Source organism: Phodopus roborovskii, unplaced genomic scaffold (assembly GCF_943737965.1).
Source record: "Phodopus roborovskii unplaced genomic scaffold, PHOROB, whole genome shotgun sequence".
Classification (NCBI taxonomy): Eukaryota; Metazoa; Chordata; class Mammalia; order Rodentia; family Cricetidae; genus Phodopus; species Phodopus roborovskii.
In genome coordinates, this window is record NW_026126418.1 from 65,506,165 (window position 1) to 65,527,393 (window position 21,229).

The 21,229-nt window shown below is 45.6% G+C and overlaps 1 protein-coding gene across 1 annotated transcript in view; it reads right to left on the reverse strand.

Moving 5' to 3' along the window:
* Positions 1-21,229, reverse strand: part of Cacna1b (calcium voltage-gated channel subunit alpha1 B) — a 162,940-nt gene that overhangs the window by 101,362 nt on the left and 40,349 nt on the right. Inside the window, exons 7-12 of the mRNA XM_051184754.1 lie at positions 16,020-16,123; positions 14,731-14,846; positions 13,861-13,917; positions 13,073-13,165; positions 5,359-5,568; positions 1,646-1,758 (exon numbers count right to left, since the gene is read on the reverse strand). Of these exons, the coding sequence (XP_051040711.1) occupies positions 1,646-1,758; positions 5,359-5,568; positions 13,073-13,165; positions 13,861-13,917; positions 14,731-14,846; positions 16,020-16,123 (693 nt within the window). The remainder of the gene's footprint in view (positions 1-1,645; positions 1,759-5,358; positions 5,569-13,072; positions 13,166-13,860; positions 13,918-14,730; positions 14,847-16,019; positions 16,124-21,229) is intronic.

The following is a 21,229-nucleotide window of genomic DNA, read 5'->3' on the forward strand; positions in this document are numbered from 1 at the left end:
TAGGGTGTACTTTCTACTTAGCCTTGAGGTAATAAGACATTGGGGTTCACTACCAACTCTTAACTGAGGAGGTAAGACATTGGGGTACACTATCAACTCTGAACTGAGGAGGTAAGACATTGGGGTACACTATCAACTTTGTACTGAGGAGGTAAGACTCTGGGGAGCATTACCAACTCTGTACTGAGGACATATGAGACTGGGGTATGATCCCTACTCACTCCTGAGACTGTGAGTGCCCCAAGATGCTAAAAGATGCTAACCTTAATGTACCTCAAGGAAACAGGAGCAAAGAACCTGTTCTGTGGGAGTTGGTCTTTATCTAATGGGGTAAACTCCAGGAAGGTCTATGATACAGCCATAAAAATAACCTCAAATGACCAATATTCCCTTAAAGGAAGAGCATATAGAGGCATACCAGGGTGGCTGAAAAGGACAAAGCACTACAAAACAAACTAGGTCTCTGGGGCTAGAGAGAATGCTCAGTCACTGAGCACATATACTGGTCATGCAGAAAAGCTGAGCCTGCCTCCCAGTTCCCACTCAGGATGGCTCACAATCCCTTGGAACTTCAGCTCTGGGGACATCTGACACCCCTAGCCTCCATAGGCACCTATATACACATAATTAAAAATAAATCCTTTTTTTAAAGTAAGTCTTTTGATTCCCAAAACCCATTGATAGGGACAGGTTGAGAAAACTGTCCAGCTGCAAATATGCACTGCTTTTCACAGGAAGAGAAAGAGCTCCAGAGACAGAACCCAAAGCCCCGAGGACACCCAGGCTGTAAGCAGCTGAGATCCCAGCTCTCATTCCCTCTCCATACCTGTGGTTCTCTGTGCTTCCTATAGGCCACTGCTAAGGGGTTGGATCCTGGCTGGGAAGGAGGTCACTTGCCACAGTTTCACACACCAGCAGACTGACAACTTCAAAAACTGCACACTTGAGCCTAGAGGAAACCTCCACTCTATACTGAAGTCTCCTTCCATCTGGCCAAGTCTCCTTCCCTGTCTCCTTCCAGCTTTCCAAGTCACTCCATGTGGCATGGGCCTCCACACATCATCTCAGCAGGTGCCAACAGGACCAATCCTGGGGCTTCCGGCTAAGCACATCTTGCATGTTCTATTGTGCGGCCCCTCCCTGAGGCTGGTCTCTACTCTCTAGGTGAGCCACAGCAACAGCTCTCACTGAGGTCTCTCTGATCCACAGAGATTAGGAGGTGACTAGGCCAGGCCTTCCACACTCTCCCCAAAAAGGCAAGCCCAGCACAGCATACTGTTCTTTCTCAAAATCACAAGTACAGGTCCCCAGGCCAGACTACAGGGTGCTGGACCACTGTCCCCAAGCACTACTGGGAAAAACTGAGCCACTAAGTGCCAAGGTCCCAGGTATAGAAAGAGCTACAGAGCTTAGGGTAATGTCAGTCTACACATATGATCAGAGGGGAAAGGGCATATTCTTCACGGAAGCAGCTGTGACATTATGGCTACTATGAAGAGCTAGGACAGGCCTCCTTCTACAACTCCTATTACCTCCCAGTCTCTAGCAGGCTTTCCGGCCAGCACAGGATCACAGAGCCCACTCTCAGTCTGTGCATAGCTCAGACTCACTCAAAAGAAAGGACCTAGTGAGGCATCTTACTCACCCCAAAGTCAAAGCAGTTGAAGGAAGACCTAAAGTAGCTTCGAGGCCCTAGGCCATACATCTTCAGGGACATCTCCGTGAGGAAGAGACCCAGGAAAACAAACTCTGCAAAATCTAGGAGAAGTCAGAGAAGAGAAGGTTTAGCTCAGGCTCCTCTCACCTGGCCTCGAGCCTAAACTTTACATCACCGCACCTCTGAGCCTTTTAGGCTTGGTATGCACTCCCCTACTCTGGCCACATCTCAGGAGAGGGATAAAGATGAGATGTGCCAGTTTCAGTCTATATGGTAACAAGGGCTCAGTGTCTGTAAGACATGACTACAGGATCAACTCAGAAGTGAGCTGCCTCGGGATACTTCAGAGGAGGCTGGGACCATAAGGCTGGGCACAGCCCAATGGCCCCCTCTACATTGTTCATGTTCCAGTTCCTTGCTCTACCTTCTATCATGTTCCAGTCTCCATTAGGGATCAGCCTCCTCATAAGAGTCTCCCATAAACACTTCCTGAGCCTCTTTCTTAGGACCCCAAGAGAACCAGGTTTGATTTGAACTTTACTCATGTGTTCACTTCAACTGCTAAATGGAAAACTCTCCACCATCCATCTAGTATGAACTCCCAAAGATACCAACAGTTTTTGTAACCTCTAATCAGGGAAGTAACTCAGGGCCCAGAGCAGAGCCACATAGAGCTCCAAGTCCCAACAAAGAAGCAAAGATGAACTTCCAAGTGCTCTGTCACCAGAAAGCCACCAGCCTAAGCATCCGTCAAGAATGTGGCTCCTAATAAGACAGACAGTAGAAGAGCACTCATTCTCCAAGCCAGTATACCCTGAGATTTGCCTGCACCCACCACTCTGCCAAGGTTGTTCTATGAAGATCCAAATGTTTCAGCTGGGGGCAAGTTTGCAGCAGCTGTGATGCTAATCATAGCATCATACAAACAGAGATAGGGGTCCAATAGTCATAGCATCATACAGAGGCAGGGGTTCATTTTATATCCCAAAAGCAACCCAACCCAATAAGTGTATCCTCAGAGCCACTGGGAAAACTGTCAGGCACCCATTTCTAGCATAGGATGCTAAGAAGTAGGCTGAGGAGCCTGCCAGAGACAGGACCTTCCCCAGTCAGGCTTGATACTGCCCAAGTGACCAACACCCAACCTAAATGTCCTAGTCAGCAGGTATGAAGTATAGGGGGAAAACTATAGCTATCCCTACCAGCCTGAACAGCTCAGCAGACAAAGGACAAAGGATAGCAGAATGGAGGGACCCAACTCTCCTATCTGAAGCCCAAAGTACCTCTATACCCAAAAGAGCAACACCTATGCCACTGAGCTCCCCCATAGAAACTGCCATACCTGCCACCTGTGCACTAAAGTGAGGCTGTCCACACACTGAGCTTGCTCTTCAGAAAAAAATACAATAAGAATTGCCCAGGGTTAAACTTTCAAGGAAAGAGGTCAAAAACACCCTTATATCCTGTCAAAATGGCCACAGAATTAGACCTCCCTCTGAAGCAATAAAGGGGTTCCCTCATTCATTCCTGTATTATTCATTCAACTGCCACCAGAGCTGCTGGCAGCTGGCGTGGGAGGCAATACTCATTGTTTTCTGCAGGGATTACAAGATAGAGAGAAACAGAGAGATTAGTAAATGTGTTTTTCTAAGGTCAGTAAATGGCTCAGTGGTAAAGGCACTTGTCATCAAGCCTGACAGCCTGAGTTTGACTCTCCACAGTGAAAGGAGCAAATTAACTCCCATAAACTGTCCTCTGTTCTCTGCACACACAAATGGTTTTCAAAAACTTGTTTTATTTGGGGGTTTTGTTTATTCTTTATAGTAAGGGGCCAGAATGCCATGGGAACAGCAGGTGTCTATCTAATGGTTTAGACTTCATAGGGCTCATGGGGCAAGGCTCAACAGCTTCCCCTTCGCCATCCAAGCTTTAGTTTCAGAAGTCCTAGTAGTGTTCTGGAGTCATTAGGGGATGGGCAGACAGACAGACAGACACACAGACAGACAGACAGAGCCCATCTATAGTGTAGCAGAGCTCCTATTGGTCTGTGTAAGGTACGACACTCCCTCAGCCTCTGGCAAGCCTGCCCTACCTTACCGGGCCAGTCCAGCTATCAAAGACAAAACCTCAGACACTAGGTAGAAACATTCAGATCCTGTAAGGGTCCAATGTCCTTCAGCAATTTTCCCTCAATGAGGTCAAGAGAGCTAGGGATTACAGGGAACCACTTGGAAGAGAAAGCACTGAAACACCAAGGGCACATCCCCTGGCAGGCCCATCTGTGGCCTAACCCAACTTTGACGCAGTTCTAGCCTTGTGCCCCCATACATCAGAGAGGCAAGCAGACAATGCCCCCACAACATATACACGACACCTGCTCAGACAGAAAACACCCAGGAGTAACTCAGTCTGACAAGATACCACAGCTTCCATGAGAGAAGTGCAAGCCTGAAACCAAGAGAGCAGGCATCAGATTCTTCAGTTCCCACCCAACCACAGTGGTGGCAAAAACATGAGCCTGGAGAGCCAACATAAACAATGAACTTGGTCTCAAGACAACAAACCACCAGCCCTTGGACACAGGCCCTGGAGGCCAGGACCTGCTGCTACATGATACACACTAACCCTGACCTTCACCCTACCCTGGAAGAGACAGCTGATGCCACCTCTATTCCTTTAGCCTCTGCTGCCTCCCCACCTTTACCCTATGAGGCAAGTAATAGATTTCAACACAGAAGTTTAGGAAGCTATAGCTTATAATCCTACTCCCAAAACAATATGCACATGCATGCATGTGACTGACTCAGATGGGAGCCCTTCAGGGGATGAGCAAGCTTAGTGGTTCAGCGAGTAGGAGTGTGGTAACAAAAGGGCCACCATCAGGGAAGAACACTCCATCAGCAGAGGCCAGGATGAAGACTCATTAGGTCAGAAAGGGCTCTCCTGAAGGGCTCAGGCAACTTCTGGCACACAGAGCCCCTCTGGAGAAAGTGAACATACATTAGGTCCTATTCCTTCATACCCACTGCAGACAACAAGAAGAGCGAGAAAACGGAAAGCAGCACACTGACTGCAGAAAGATTGTTAGTGGAGTCTTTAACACTTGAGTGAGGCTGTTCCCCATGTGACATGGGGATCATTCTCCAAGGATCAGTTCTGATACCAGACAAGCAAAAGAGTCTCAACCCTCCAGCATCCTCCTGTGTGCATTCTCTGAACTGTAGCTGGGGCCAGCTAAACATGACTCAAGTCCCAGTGAACAGTGACTAGTGAGGGGCTCATGACATGAGACAGTAAGTTGGCCCTGTGGGGAACATGGAAACTCCCCCAACTCAGCCCACAGTAGAGACAGAGTGATCAGAAGAACCCTGGGAGAATATAGAAACCCAACTCTGCCTCCCCAGGCATCCAGGGTAGGCAAGGAACTAAGTCACTGATGACTGAGTCTGCTAATCTGGCTTGCCCCTGGTCATGCCAAGATCTAACCCCCTAAGGACCCCTCATTTCCTATCATAATACAATCATGATGATCATTTAACCAGATCAATTAAGAATGAGGGGGATCTTCAGGTTCTGAACATAGGCCATGCCCATGACTCTGCAGCAGAGATGGGGTACCATCCAGAGTATCCAGCACAAGTGTTTCCAGGGTACAGAGTAGAGGGTCAGGAAGGGCCCTGGAGAGGGGCTCGAGTACGTACACAGTGCAGTGGTAAGCCGCTGGGGCTGATTATAGTGCACCATGGCCACGCACAGTGTATTCAGGGCCACCACGCACAGGACCACCCAGTAGAAGCTCTGTGCTTTCACCATACGCCTGATGAAGAACCGGAACATCTTCTCCTTCCTCCGGAAGTATGATGAGCTCTCCGTCTTTCCACTCTTGAGGCTGGCACGAGCAAATGGAGACCCTGCAGGACAAGGCTTGATGAGAGCTCATGGAACAGTGGGCTCCCAGGATAAGAAACCACCCACCTTTAGGCATCCCCCTCAGGTATATGCCCACTCTTGAGCATTCTGAAGACATCACTGGGCTGCTTATCTCCATGTCCCTGAACGGATTCTAGCCTTTTCTCATTTCTCAGATGAGGGAGTCCAGGACTACTAGGTACCAGACCAGATGATCAACTATCAGTGTTCTCTGGTCTTCAGGACCCTGGCCAACTTGCAAAAGACAGCTCTGACATGGGTACCCTCTTTAGGTACTCCAAGATTTTCTCAAAGATATAAACCCCACCATTAATCCCATCTTTGGGACTTTGGAGCTCTGTAGTCTCTAGCCTTCCCTTTTCCCCCATCAACTGGGATCAGTAACCACTGTCCACTTGCTTCTTAATCAACCCCTCTAGAACACAGCTAAATGTGTTATGTGTGGTGGCAGCTACTATCTTGTCCAGAGCCCTAAATACTCATGGTCTAGAAAATTTGCTGACCCTGCTGTAATCTGATTCCCAACATAACCAAACGGCCACCTTATTCCACCCCCAACACTCACTGTTCTTGCTCTACCTTGACTTCTTTACACAGTGGCTCCTGGGTTTGGGTCTTGGCTTCAATGTTACTTCCACAGTGTCCTTTTCTGACACTTGATCTAAAACACTCCCAACAATGTCAATTCATCACCAACAATCACTGTGTTTGTCAATGAGCCCTGTTCACAGAGATGGTGCCGATAAATGTGACATATAAGTGAGACTGGTTTCTGGGTACCTGAAGGTTCTGGATGAGTGGCTACATACTCACACAGCACAAAGAAACCTCAGCACACATCTAGCACCTGGCCAGGCTCACTCTGGTTGGAGACCGAATCAGATGCTCACATATTCACCAGGCACACAGAAGGAACGTATGTATATGCACAAGGCTACTCACAATATAGATAACTTGCAAACCACTGTGAGTGAATGGCTCAACAAAGTCTCAGGGCAGACAACAAGGTCATCTACACCTACCCACCATACCATCCAAGAAAGGGACAGTAAGACTGTAAGGCTTCACAGATACTCCAGACACAGATACATGGAAGCCTGGTGCCCTGGGCAGGAAGCATGGCAACAAAAGCAACAAGACCAATATCCCTCTAGGGCACTTTGTGAACCTGGGTCTCTGAGAGCATTTCCCAGTAGACAGGCAATGCGTACTCAAGTCTGCTCTCGACAGTAGACCAGTGAGGTCTGTGGTAAACACACCATTCCCATTGTAGGCTATTCACACTGTAGGGAAACCATAGAGACCAAGACCCCGTTTCACTCTTCTGTGTGTCCCAGGCATAGCTATAATGCATTATCTATAATGAAATAAAAACATGTCTTTTAAGAAAAACAAGATCTGATATCTTCAAGCTACAGGTATTGGAGAGTTAAAATCATTCATGAATGACAGCAGGGCCCAGACAGCTATGCACAAAGACTCCCTTCACTCAACTATGAGGAGCATCAATGAGTCTGGGTCCTCACAAGCCCTCATCATGACTAGTTCAACAACATGTATATACAGATACATGAGTGGGTTATCCCCACCAGGCTCTAAGAAAGGTACAGAAAACAAAGGATTACCAAGATTCACATTGCCATTGACTATCTAAGAGCACTGAAAAGAAAGAAGGCTCCAAGCTTCCTTCCAGCCTAGCTGGCCATCCCAGGGTGTGGGATTGAAAGTGACATAGTACAAACAACACACCAACATCCTTGGGCTCTGTCAGGGTGGGACATAATCTCACAGTCCTATTTAAGGATAGAACAAAGTTAATCGAAAGGAAAGGAAACTCAGAGAAAGAAAGAATCTATGGTGGTTTGAATAAGAATGGTCCTCATAGGTTCATGTACTTGAATGCTTGGCTCCCTCCCAGTGGGTAGAATGTTTAGGAAGGGTTACAAGGTGTGGCCTTGTTGGGGGAGGTGTGTCACTAGGGATGAGATTTTGAAATCAGGCCCAGTCTTGCCTCTCTCTGCCTCCATCTTGGGATGTGGGATGATGTCCTGGATGCTGTGAATATGTGTTCACCTATAACCTTATGAATCAGATGTAAACTCTCAGCTACTGCTCCAGCACTGTGTCTGCCTGCCTGCCACCATGCTTCCCACCATGATGGTCATGGACTCACCCCCTGAAATGCTGAACGAGGCTCCAGTGAAATGCTTTCTCTTTAAGTTGCCTTGGTCATAGTGTCTCTTCACAGAAACATAACAATTAACTAAGACAGATACTTCAGAAAAAAATAATTCCATTTCTAAGCCCTTCAGTTGGTGAAGAGAAATGAAATAAACAGATGGACAAGCAGTCCCACTAATGGTAAGCCTGAGCCTGACACTGAGGAGGAAGAGGGAGGTCAACAGTAACCAATGACTATGATGGAGCCACAGCCCTAGAGCCAAGAAGGAACTGTCCACAGCAGCCCAGGTATCTCCAGGTGATGATCAAGGAAAAGCACAAGAACCATGGGCCTCAGAGTCTGCATCCTAACACCCTGCTGAGGGAAACAAGCAGACCAGCAGCACAGTGGGAAAGCAGGAAACTATTTGGTGAGGAAAAACTAAAGAAGAGATGGAGGGGAAGAGGCTCTCAGGGTAGAGGATCCTGAGGAAGCTCACAGCAGGATGCTAAGCAAGGGACCAACAGTGTGCAGAAGCTCTGCAAAGGTCACACCCTCCTAGGTTAGAGGTGGAGCAGAATAAGTGGAAACAACATTTTAGTGACTGAAACAAGGCATCTCAAAGGTAAAGAAGGAAAATAAATACACGAGAAAATCCTTCGTAATTATGAGAGCAAGTAAGGAAAAAGCCCATCTGTGGAATGGAACTAAAAACTAGACATGGGCAAAGGAACAGGGAACATGGCAAAAATGAATTTGATCCAGGCACAAAATAGCAATGAGAACCAGACACCACAGAAATAATAATACAAATAATAAATATGAAGCAACAAGGAAAGAAATCACATTAGACCACAAGACTAGGACTTGAAGAGAAAAGCCAAAGCCAGTTAAACACATTTTATAAAGGAACTTGATATATGTGCTGGCTAGTCATATATAGAAAATGCCTTCATAAAATCTAGCTGTAGGGCATTTTCTCAATTAGTGATTGATAGGGGAGGCCCCAGCCCATTGTGAGTGGTACCATTCCTGGATTGGTGGTCCTGGGTTCTATTTGAAAGAAGGCTTAACAAGCAGCCAATACTCAGCACCTCTCCATGGCCTCTACATTAGCTCCTGCCTCCAGGCCCCTGCCCTGCTTGAGTTCTTGTCCCCACTTTCTTCAGTGATAGACTATGATGTGAAAGTATAAGCCAAACAAATCCTTTCCTCCAGAACTTGCTTTAGGTCATTGTGCTTCACTGTAGCAATAAGAACTCTAACTAAGACAATATTCTAAAGAAGAATAAAAAAGAAAAAGTAAAAAAAAAATACCAGATAGATGCAATCCAAACCCAATGATAGCAAACAGAAACAACAGAACAGTGGCATCATGTCAGACAAGATCAAGGCTAGGTATCATGTATGTAATCCCAGCACTTGGTAGGTGAGTGGCAGATACAGGAGGACCACCATGAGTTCAATGCCAGACTGGACTATACAGTGAGTTTCAGGCCAGCATGAGGAGTTACAGAGTTAGAACTTTTCTAAGTGTCCAGTAGAGTAAAAACAGCCCCTGTGTGATGACATAGAAAGAATTAAGGTTTTTGTGCTGAGAATTTTCTTAATTTGATTTTTTGCTTAACTTTGATAAATTGTACTGATAATACATTTTAAATAAAATTGTAACAGACAGAAATCAAAGAACTAGGAATTTAATTAATAAGCTTAATAACTCTCAGCTCCAGGACATAGACTTTTTTATGACAATGAAACATTAAGACTAGTTACAAACCTTAATTTGAAAATGTTCAATTAAGGAGATTTATAGGCCACATTTCTCCATCATTATCTGATATAATTTTATCAAATTAAAAATCATTCATACATTGCCCCTACTCATCAATTAAGCAAACTCCTACACAACCTCTGACTCAAAGAGGGAAGTAGAGAATATGATGTACATATCAACAGATATGTACAGAGAGGAAACCCAAATGCCCTCATTATTAATGAAGAAAGAAAAAATGAAAAAAGTGACCTGTTTTTAAGAAATTAGGAAGGGGCTAGAAAGATGGCTCAACTGTTAAGATCACTGGCTGCTCTTGCAGAGAACCCAGGTTTGGTTCCCAGCACCCACGTGTGGACTCACAACTATCCAAAGGCACACTCATGGTTGCATATATATTTATGCAGGCAAAATATCCATGCACATAAAATAAGTTATTTGTTTGTTTGTTTGTTTGGGTTTTTTCGAGACAGGGTTTTTCTGTATTGGTTTGGAGCCTGTCCTAGAACTTGCTCTGTAGACCAGGCTGGCCTCGAACTCACAGAGATCCGCCTGTCTCTGCCTCCCGAGTGCTGGGATTAAAGGCATGCACCACCAATGCCCAGCAAAATTTTAAAAGTAGAACTGGAGGGAAAGCTCAGTGGTTAAGACTACTTAGTGTTCTTGCAGAGGTCCCAGGTTCAGTTCCAGGCACCCGCATCAGGCAGCTCACTGCCACTTGTTACTCTAGTTCCAGGAGATCCAATGTCCTCTGTCCTCTGACCCTGCACCCAAGTGGCACACATAAATTCACACAGGCACACACACATAAGCATAAATAAAAGTTAATATTTTTAAGTAAATTAGAAAATAAACCAAAACAATATAAAATACAATAATGACGAAATAAACTGCAAATGAGAAAAACAATAAAATTTAAAATATGATCAAGGAAATCTAAAAAGCAAAACATCTAACACTCATCAATATATACATGTTAATATGTGATATAATGATCACATGTCATTCTGTAGGATCCTAATTAGGAAAAAAGAAACCCTGAGGCTACATTGGGGACCAAAAAGCACCAGAGCCAGACTGACAGGGTCTGTGTCAGCCTCAGAGCCATGAGCAGCTTGCACATACCTGTGTGGGCCTGTGCTTTGTCTCCAACAGATATCTCCAATACCCTGTGCCTTCAACAAACCAAGACCTTTGTGTCCCCGACTCAGCCCACAGCCCCATCTCTTAACCAAAATGCCTCTGTCACTCCTGTTCCTCAGGCAAAGGTCAGAGCTTCCTTACAGCTCTCCTACTCTCACACATACCTGTCGGGACCGTTTTCAAATAGACCTGAAGTCCAAGCATCTACCATCTCCTCTACTACTTCCAAAGCCAGGCACACGATCCCTCCTCTTTGACTTGTACACTGGCCTTCACACTCCCTACTTGTGCCTCTCCCTGTTTCATTTTATCTTTAACATCACAAGGAGACACAGCTCCTGGTTCAGTGAAAGCCAGACAACAGACCTCTAGACCAATCATGGCCACCCAAAATCCTTACCTTCATCCTTTGATATTTCTAATGAATGCTAGCCCCATTCCTGCTCCAGGGTCTGGAAGATTCTTTCCCATTCTTTTCCAGCTCCTTACTCAAGGGTATTCTTTGCCTTGAGGCTGTAAACTGTGACACTACATCTAGACCCTTCAGCTCCTACCCTCCCCAAATTTTCTGCCTTCTAACATAGCTCCGCCTGACATGCTACACATTTGACAGACATCCATCTCATCTGATGCTTGGCTGAAATAGACACCCCAAGACAAAGGACCCTGGTCCTCTTTCCAACACAATAGCCCAGATGGCTCCAACAACTCCTGGGGTATTATGGGTATTTACTCAATATTTATTGAGTGAATAAACACAGAAATGACTAAACAAAGGAGGGATTAAATTAATTAAGAGAATGCTACATGCAACTTTGTAAGGGAAAAAAACCCACAGATTTCTTAATAAAGTACAAATTACAAAACTGGCCCAAGTCCATCCCCAACCACTCTATTTTTCTAGGACCACACAGGTTTTCAGTTAATCTCATCTATAAACAATTATACACTTCTCTTTAGTATAATATTTCTAAAAATTCCTTTGAGGATTTCTTACAATGTTATCTTGATCATATTCTCCTGCTCCTCCCCCAACTCCTCCCAGACCCCCCCATTCCCCACATCCTCCAAATTTCATGGGTGTGGGGCAGTGGAGTGTATTCACTCAACCAGGTACCACACAATTCTAATAGTCTTTAAGTGCATATATACCACAGGGGCAGGGGAGGTTTTCCAAAAATTCTAATGCATTTTACAAAATCAGAGTATAAGTAAAATTTGATAATCAAAGAAAATAATCTAAATATAACAGTAATTTTTAAAGTTCAATTTAGATCTGTAATATACAATGTTCTGTCACTACTGTAAAATGAATGCAAACAACTCAATAGAAAAGCAAATAGTGGATGCTCATTTCAGGCAACAAAATGGTCAAAACGATCAGCAGTCAATAAAACAAGAAGTAAAGTCCTAGTCAAATACAACTTTGTGCTCACTCAACTAGCCTCCAGACTGGGGAAAAAATGGTCCTGCACAATGGCACACAACTTTAATCCCAGTACTTGATAGGCAGAAGCAGGTGGATCTCTGTGAGTTCAAGGCCAGCCTGGTCTACACAGTGAGTTCCAGGACAGCCAGGGTTACAAACCCCATCTCAATCAAACAAAAAACCTGGAAATTTTTTTAAAGGATCAAGCACTGAGGTAAAGGGCAAATATCATTTTAAATTGTTAATGAAAGATGACAGCACTGGAATTCTCAAAAGTGCAGACATCTCTACCCTCAGTGGCCTATCTATAGAGACAAAGGCACTGGTAAGAAGAGACAAATGGTTACAGGAATTTAGGAGAACATTTCTCATTATAAGAAAAAAATAGAAAAAAGAAAATGCCATGGCTGCAGGGCCAGCCAGTGGTAGAGAGGCACAGACACTGCCAAGCAGGAACTAGACTCCAATTGTGACCTTACTCTGGACACTCAGACCACTGCAGAACTAAGCAGGTGGGTTTGCTGTGTGGTCTCGGCATTGCTGGGATCTGTTTTTCCCACATAGCTGCAGGAGACCTACAGCTGCATCACCCTGGCAGAACAAAGCACATTAAGGTTTCCAGGTGGGAAATGCCAGGTATTTTGGGCACAAAAGGAACTAAAATTCCTAGCTCTGCAGGAAAACTCACTTCACTATGTAAGAAGGAGGGCACAGAGCCAGGGCATTACAGGCCCAGGACAGGGAAAGGGAGGATCAAGGGAAGACAAACAGAAACCCTCCGTGCCTTCCACCCTGGGTTCTTTGACCACAGGGTATGGTGCAGCCAAAAGGAATAGCACCCAGAGAAGGGTATGGCAGGGAGTAATCAGTCGCTGGAAAGGGAAGAATCCCAGAGTATGACAGAAAGAGCTCATTTCTGCACTATATACACATCCAGTTGGGGCTTCACAGCCTCAGCAAGATCTCTGGAGACTCACTCACCAACAGCACAGAGATCTACAAACCGGTCCTCCCCCTCCTCTGCATGGATCAGGTCATTTCGGCTCTTCTTCGTGGCAGCTCTCTTCAACACTGCTTTAAACAATGGGTAGTGGAGACCAGTGTGAGCTGCAGCATTACCTACCCCATCCCAAGGCGTCTTTCAGCTGTGTGGCATTAGCGTGCCTGAGAATGGCCCACTTTATCTCAGCTCCTATCTTCCCTGATCCTGACCTTTGGGTCCTTCTCACATGGAAAGGACATAGAATTTTGAGGGTCACCCTTCATTCTCTTCCACCAAAGCTAGAACATTGGGGACACATGACCACAAAGAAGACTTAGACATATCATCTGGGGCCAGGCCAGGGATGCAGAGGTTCCGGGACAGATCTGCTTAGAATAGGGTGACCTGCAAAGATGACAGTGTACCATGCTGTCTGGTCCCAACCTAAGCCTGCCTGTGAGTAGAGCTCTACAGGCAACCACAGGTGCCCACAGTAGTAGAGGCCTCCAGCTCTACTAAGGTCTCTGGGATGGTGTCTGGAGTCTTCTGTGGCCTTGGGGATAACCATAACTCCAGAAACATCTCAAATCCTGCAGGTATGAAGTTTCTAGAAGCAATGCAGTCCAGCATAGTTTCCAACAAAGATAATGGACACATGTGTCATAAGCCCAAGCTACTCAGATTCTACTGCTCATATATTACCATGACAGATGTAAAGGCACTTCACATGGCAGTGTCCCAGGGAAACAGTTCCTACTGTGTGGGGAATGTTATTGGGACCACTTACCATCCAAAGGGGACTTCTCTTCTGCATTCTTGTCCTCCTCCGCCAACATGACTTCCTCTGTGAAGGCCAAAACTCAGGTCAGAGCTTTTCTACCCATCCCCCAAAAGGGCCTCATCCCAGGAAAACCTGGGAAAGTAGTCTGGAAGCACCTGCCTGCTCATCTATATATGTTCCTACCAGCAGGTTGTGACTACATGCTTTCTTCCAATGCCCAAACCATGCCCAAGCAGAGGCCCAGCGACTGTAAGTCCATCCCATGTCCAACCTACAAATGATCCTCCTAGACAATAGAACTGTGAATTCACAGAGGAAGCATTCGTAAGATCTCAGGCAGGAGAGCAGCCCACGATGAAGGGAACAGCTCATACAAATAGAGTATCACACATGGAAGGGAGCTACCAGCATGGCTGGAGCAGCCTACATGAAAGAGAGAAGCCCAAAGAGCTAGCAGTTCACTCAGAGGGGAGCAGAACACATGGAGGTAACAGCCCACATGGAGGGGAAAAGCCCTAGAGGAGAAACTATCCACATAGAGAAGGGCAGTCAGCATAGACAGGGATAGCCCTATGAAGGGAGTTTCCCAAGGGAGGGAAGAAGCCATACAGAGGGAAGCTACTTTACCTGGGGATGGAGGAGGTAGGTTAGAGTTTAGGCTTACAGTGCCCAGAACATGGCTGGTAGAAAAACTCAGGGAAATAGCATGGTATTCAGGTCTAGTGGGCAATGGTCCTCCATGTGACTATCATATGACAATGTACTAAGAGTCAGCCTTTTTCAATAAGCTCCACCCCAGAGCCCAGGAAGCCTGGGTGGCAGCAAGGTGGACAGTGTACAAAGCAGAAATACCACTGCCCATTTTCATGGACTTACCCGCCTTGAAGATCCACTCCAAGTACCCATTCAGCTCTCGCTCAATCTGCTGCTGCCTACGGAGCTTCAGGAAGGCACGACGGTTCTCTACTCGCTCCCGCTCCTTGGCAAACTCTCTATACCATGTAGGAGAGAAAAACAAGCAGCTCCAGTGAATAGAGGTATGCAGGACAGGACAGTGTTGCTTCTAGAATTGTCGTGCCTGGAGGCAGGCTCCTACCAGCTCCCAAACACTAACCTTACCCACCACATATTCTGGCTCCAGCTCTGGGAGTCCAGAGAACACCTGTGCCATACTCCTCACTACTGCTGAGCTCCCAGCCTGCTGGCTCTGCTACAGGGCTCTCACCCATCCCCTACCTGGCTCTTTCTAATCCTCTCTTTGGATCTCAGTTGAGATGCCCCATCCTCAGGTGCCTTCTCATCCTTAAATTTCCTCATCAGACTAATTCTACTCTGTCACTGTGGTGATCTGAATAAGAATGGTCCCCATAGGATCATATGTTTGAATACTTAGTCATTAAGGAGTGGCATTATTTGAGAGAGATTAGGAGGTGTGCTGTGTTAGAGGAAGTGTGTCATTGGGAGTGGGCTTTCAGGTTTCAAAAGCCCAAAGAGTTAGTCTCTCTCTCTCTCTCTCTCTCTCTCTCTCTCTCTCTCTCTCTCTTTCTCTCTCTCTCTCTCTCTGCCTCTCAGGATATAGAACTCTCAGCTCCTGCCTGCGTATTACCATGCTTTCCCTGTCATGGATAATAGACTAAACCCCTGAAACTGTAAGCCAGCCCCCAATTAAATGCCTTCTCTTATAAAGGTTGTCTTGGCCATGGTGCTTCTTCATGCCAGTAAAACAGTGACTAGGACAGTCACCTACACTCAGCGCTCAGGAAGCCTCTGCAAAGGCACCTGGAAGGATACTCTAATGACAGCCACACCCATTATAGGACACATATAGAGAACAGAGACCACTCCAGCTCCAGAACATGCTGTTTTCCACATCTACTCTATTCTGGCAGCTGCTTTCAGGGTCCACAAGGCTCTATTCCCATTTACCTTGGGAGCTACAGGCCTGGTCAGAAGTCTTCAGGGTGGGAATAAGGGAGCCATCCAGGGATTCTGCTGCTCAGGTAGAGCAGCAAAGTCAGGTCAGGCCTGACCCTCTTTACCATCTTGGGAGGTAATGCCCTTAGCCCATATAAGGGTAGGAGCTCCAAACAGGAGACCAAATGCAGAAGAGAAGGTGCTATGTGCCCTGAGGCTACAGAGAGCACACCACAGCTCATGGTTCTTACCCTGAGAGCACACCCAGCACTAGGTTGAGCATAAAGAAGGAGCCAATGATGATGAGAGGGATGAAGTACAGCCAGTTCCAGGTGTTGCCAGCTGCATCATTTGTCTGGGAAAAAAGGGGAAGAGATGAGACAAGTAGGCAAACAGCTATGGCCACATCAGTGTGCTTGGCCTCTAGGGCCTCCTCAGGAAGGTCCAGGCAGGGAGTTCAGGCTTGGTCAGACCTGTTCTTGCCCCACAAAGCCTTCCCTGGGTGGATGCTGCCAGAGGACCAGGGAAACTGCACATCTCCAGTGATGCTAAAAAGCCAAGAGCAAGTCCACAGAGCCAAAGGCTGCTCAGGATACACTAAGGACTACTACATGCCTGGCCTCTGTCTACTAGGATAGCTCCTTGACAGGATAATCATGGCCTCCCTGAGCAGCTGCAAAGATACTTCCTTAAAATGGAGCCTATAAGTTCCACAGTTAGGGTTAGTGCTGTCTTATCATATCCCTAGTAGATCCCCAATTCAGGCTACATGTGCCTCCACACTGAGTTCTCCACAAGCCCCTAGAATACATCCCTCATCCTATGCCCGGCCCAAGATGTCTTGGCACCCAGGCATGATCTGAATTGCTAAAAACACAAAGACCATCCCTTCTGCTTATTATAACAAAGCCTTCCGAAGAGAAAACTCCCCTGAACCCACCAGCTTAACTCCATGACTTTTCTACTGTTACGGACTCCAGTGGACTTAGCTAAAGGGAGTAGTGAATCTCTTTCTCCATCTGCATCTACTGCTAGAAGCAAACCATGAGTAAGGTGGATGCTGAGGACAGGCACCTCCCTTTAGATAGCAGGACACCTGAGCCCTGCCCCAAAGCTAGGCTTGAGGTACTTTGTCAGGATTCCTGCCCTCCAGCCTGGCAGATCTACAGACTCTTCCCTTAAATAGTCCTAGATACCTAAAGTGACTGCAGCTTGTAACTTCTGATTCCTTAACACTGACTGAAGGCTGTCACCAAAATACCCACCTCCAACTCAGAACTGACATTCAAAATTCCAACTCTCAATTGTGGATCATATTCCATACCCCACCTATGCACTAACACACAGCGCCTCTGATCCATGGGTTAGACAGACACGGAGGCCAGCAACCTCCCTGCAAGTCTACCCTCAAAACAATCCTCCTAAAAAAGAGGGGACAGAACCGCTGTAACCTCACCCCTTCCACCACCAGAGCACCTGTATTTCTCCTTCTAGACCATCCTCTCCACAAGCCAAGTCACTGTGCTTTCTCCCATATTAAAAGCAAAGCAAATCAGGACTTCCACTTCTGGGAAGCTAAGCAGTCACTTTCTGCATGAAGAACAAAATCAATTCTTTTGAACATTATATAAAAGTAAGTATAGGAAAATTCCAAGAGAAGGTAGACCGGCTTGGACCTCAAGACCTAAGGGGACCTCCCTAGGTTTTGTTTTTATCTCATATATCCCTGACTTCAAGCCAAGGAAGTCTATACCTCCATCTCTCTTCTGCGTTGTTGGTAAGAGCTTAAGAGACCTCCAAAGCACACAGTCTACTGTTGTTGCCCTTGGCTTCCCCTAGACATGGAAGGTAAGTCCCTATTGATGAAGAAACAGGGCCCAGAGATCCCTGAGCTAGAACTGACTTCAATGCCCTCTCGCTGAGAACTAGTTTTCATGGTACCAGAAGGTGCCATGCAAGTTTCCAAAGGAGGTAAGCAACCAATAGTCCTACCCAGCTATGATACCTATAAACCACATTGAGAACTAGCATGGCATGGTAAGTCTAAGTGTGCAATAGTGTCACACATATCTTGGCAGTAACCAATAGCACTCTGATTGGACTAAAGGCCTGATCAACACGCCTGGTACTGGAAACCTAGTTAACTACTCAGTGCTTGTGAAATCATGATTATTGGAGGAGAATCTACAACCACTAATTTACCAAACCAGTATAATTTCTAACAAAATGCTATAAACATTTGCCCTTTTACCCACAGATAAGAGTAGTCCTCAGCCCTCATCAGGGAAACTTCTCTTTGTAACATATGGATATCATTACAGAAAAACATAACCAATTAAAATGCAAAGATGGGGAGTTCATCTATCTAAACCTCCCATACCTAAGACCATTGCAGAGAGGAGGCAGAAAGACTGTAAAGGGCCAAAAGATCAGGGAGTTTTCTGTGAGATTGTGTCTCCTAGTAACATCAAAAGCTATACTCATTACATCTGACTAACATGATTACCCAAACATAAACTGAACAAGAATAACACCAACAAACATGTCAAACTAGACAGAGAAATGCCTAAAGCTTCAACCCTACACAAAGAACCACAGGTAACTGAGTAAAGCTGACAGTGGGAGCAATAATCCTCCTCAAGGAAAAGCACACCAACTGGTCATCCAGTGCCAAATGGTCAGCCCTGAAAATATACATACAAGCACAAAAACATGAACATGAACAACCAAGACAATATGTCTCCTCCAGAAGCTAGTGAGGCCCTGAGAAAAGCAATTTAGCTGAAGCACAAGACAGGGGCTTCAAAATAGCAAGTGTGAATATGTCCAAGGACTTTAACGGGGATATCAATAAATGCCTTAACAAAGACCATGAAAAAAGATAAACAGTTGAAGAGAACAATGAAAACAATTCAAGAAATAAGAGTATAATTTAACAAAGAAATAGGATCACTAAAGAAGCCCACAGAATCAAGCTTGGGTAAAAAGCAACACCAAAAAGTTACATATGGTATTTTTTCCAACACATAATATTACTGAAGTCAAAAAATAACACAAGCTGTCAGAAATCAAAAAGGGACACAGGGCAACAGACAGGAAAGCGTGACTGTAGAGGTCACACAATCACCCTCCCAGTGTTGAACTATTCTGTATCGTATCTATGTACAAAGCCACAGCTGTAATACTATGGTCTTTGTGATGGTTAACATTGGCTGTCAAATTGACCAAATCTGAAATCAACTAATAGGCAAGCTGCTGGGCACGCCTACACGGGATGTTCTTAACCAGATTATCCGAAGTGAGAAGAACCACCCTAAATATTGGTGGTACCTTCTGATGGTACCCAGATAAAAGGAGATGGCAGACCTTCACTCTGCTGGCAAGTTCATCTGTTCTGTGGCTGCCACTACTACATACCTTCACTGATATTAGAACTAAAGTCTTCAGGATTCTAGCATAGACTGAGGACCAGCAGCTCCCAGGAACCTTCCAGGCCTAGAGCACCACGTTGGGACTGTTGAGATATCTTACTTTGTAGACTGAGCAACTACAAAATTCTTGGCCTCTCCAGTGTGAGAGAGTGGTTGCTGGGACAACTCAGAACAAATCAAGTAAGCCAATCCAGGAAGTTATCTTTTACTACACATTCATTCTATTGGTTCTGTTCCTCTAGGATGGTGGTTCTCAACCTGCAGGTCACGACCCACTTGGTGTTGAATGACCCTTTCACAGGGGTCACATATTGGATATTCTGCATATCTGATATTTACATTACAATTCATAACAGTAGTAAAATTATAGTTATGAAGTAGCAACAAAAATAATTTTCTGGCTGGGGGGGGTCACCACAACATGAGTAACTATATTAAAAGGCCCCAGCATTAGGAAGGTTGCAAACCACTGCTCTAGAGAACCTACAGTCTTTTAGGCTATTATCACTGGGAAGAACAGGACAGAGGGTAGAGATATGTATCATCTTTCCATATGGCATTTGATAACTTCACAACACTTTACAATGGTCTTCATTTTTTTTTAATTACAAAATCCCATCTCTGTAACCCCACATCTTCTGAAGTCACTCTGCATTGTTCTTCTCTCTTGAAATGGCAGTCTATGCTGGAAGTCTTGCTTCTTTGCCCCTTTCCCTTCAGTCCATGCATCCAGGAGTTTACCCCCACCACTAAGAACGTTTTTGCCAAGTCTCCCAACATCCTTCATCTTGCTACATACTAAGAGTTAGATTTCTCTTCCCCTGGATTTTAATCTCTCAGCAATATCTGGCTCCACTTCTTCAAACTTTCTGCTCTGCTCCCATCTGCTCCCAGGACCGGCTCCTGGCATTCCTCCTGCCCTACACAAGCTCCGCCACTGTTCTTTGATGGCTCGGACTGCCCCCCTCCCTGGACTCCAAAGGGAGAATCCTACTAGGGACAGAATGCAGGCTCTGTCACCTGCACTCACTACCCTGGTACTCTCGTCCTCTCCCATAATTCTCTAATTCTCAACATTGTCCACACGTCAGCAAGTCAATATGCATCCCATCCCTACTGCTCCTTCTGAGCTCTCTTCTTGGATGAAGACAGTTATTGACAATTTTACAGAGTTAAAACAGTCATGAGTTCCACTACCATTCTGCACTAAACCAAAGCTGGAACAGCACCTGCTCCCAGTTCTCCCCTTCTCAGCCAATGGCATCTACGTTCCCCGTAACTCCAATCCCACCATCTCTGGATCTAGTCTCTTCCTCCCATCGCATCAATAAGCAAGTCCTGTTTCTGTCAACATCAAAATAAAGACTTATACCTACTTACAAAATACTTCTTTCCTGAGGTTTGTATAGATAGCATGAAACAAAGCCCTGTGTATATAATCCACACGTGATGCATTATCCCATTGTTCCTCTGAACTTTTCTCATGTGTCTTCCTGGATAAAAAAAATTCAGACAAGTCCCATGACTTTTCTAGCAATTTGAATGAGAACGGCTCCCATAGGCTCATATATTGGAATACATGGTTCCCAGGTGGCAGAGCTGTTTGGGAAGGATTAGGAAGTATAGCCTTGTTGGAGGAGGTCCGGCATTGGAGGTAGGCTTTGAGGTTTCCAAAAGCCCATGTCATTCCCAGTTGGCTCTCTCTGCTTTGATTGTAGATGAGATGTAAGCTCTCAGCTACTTCTCCAGCTGTATGCCTGCCTGCTGCCATGCTCTCCACCATGATGGACATGGACTCACCCTCTGATACCAGAAGCAAGCCCAATTAAAAGCTTTCATTTATAAATTGCCTTGGTCATGGTGTTTTGTCACGGCAATAGAAAAATAACAAGACAGAAGTTGGTACTAGGAACTGGGATATTACTGAAACAGGTCTGGCCATACTGTTTTTTGAAAAATTGTGTTCCAGAAAAGTAGCTGAACAATGATGATGTAACCAAGGACTGGGTGGTGGTGGCCCATGCCTTTAA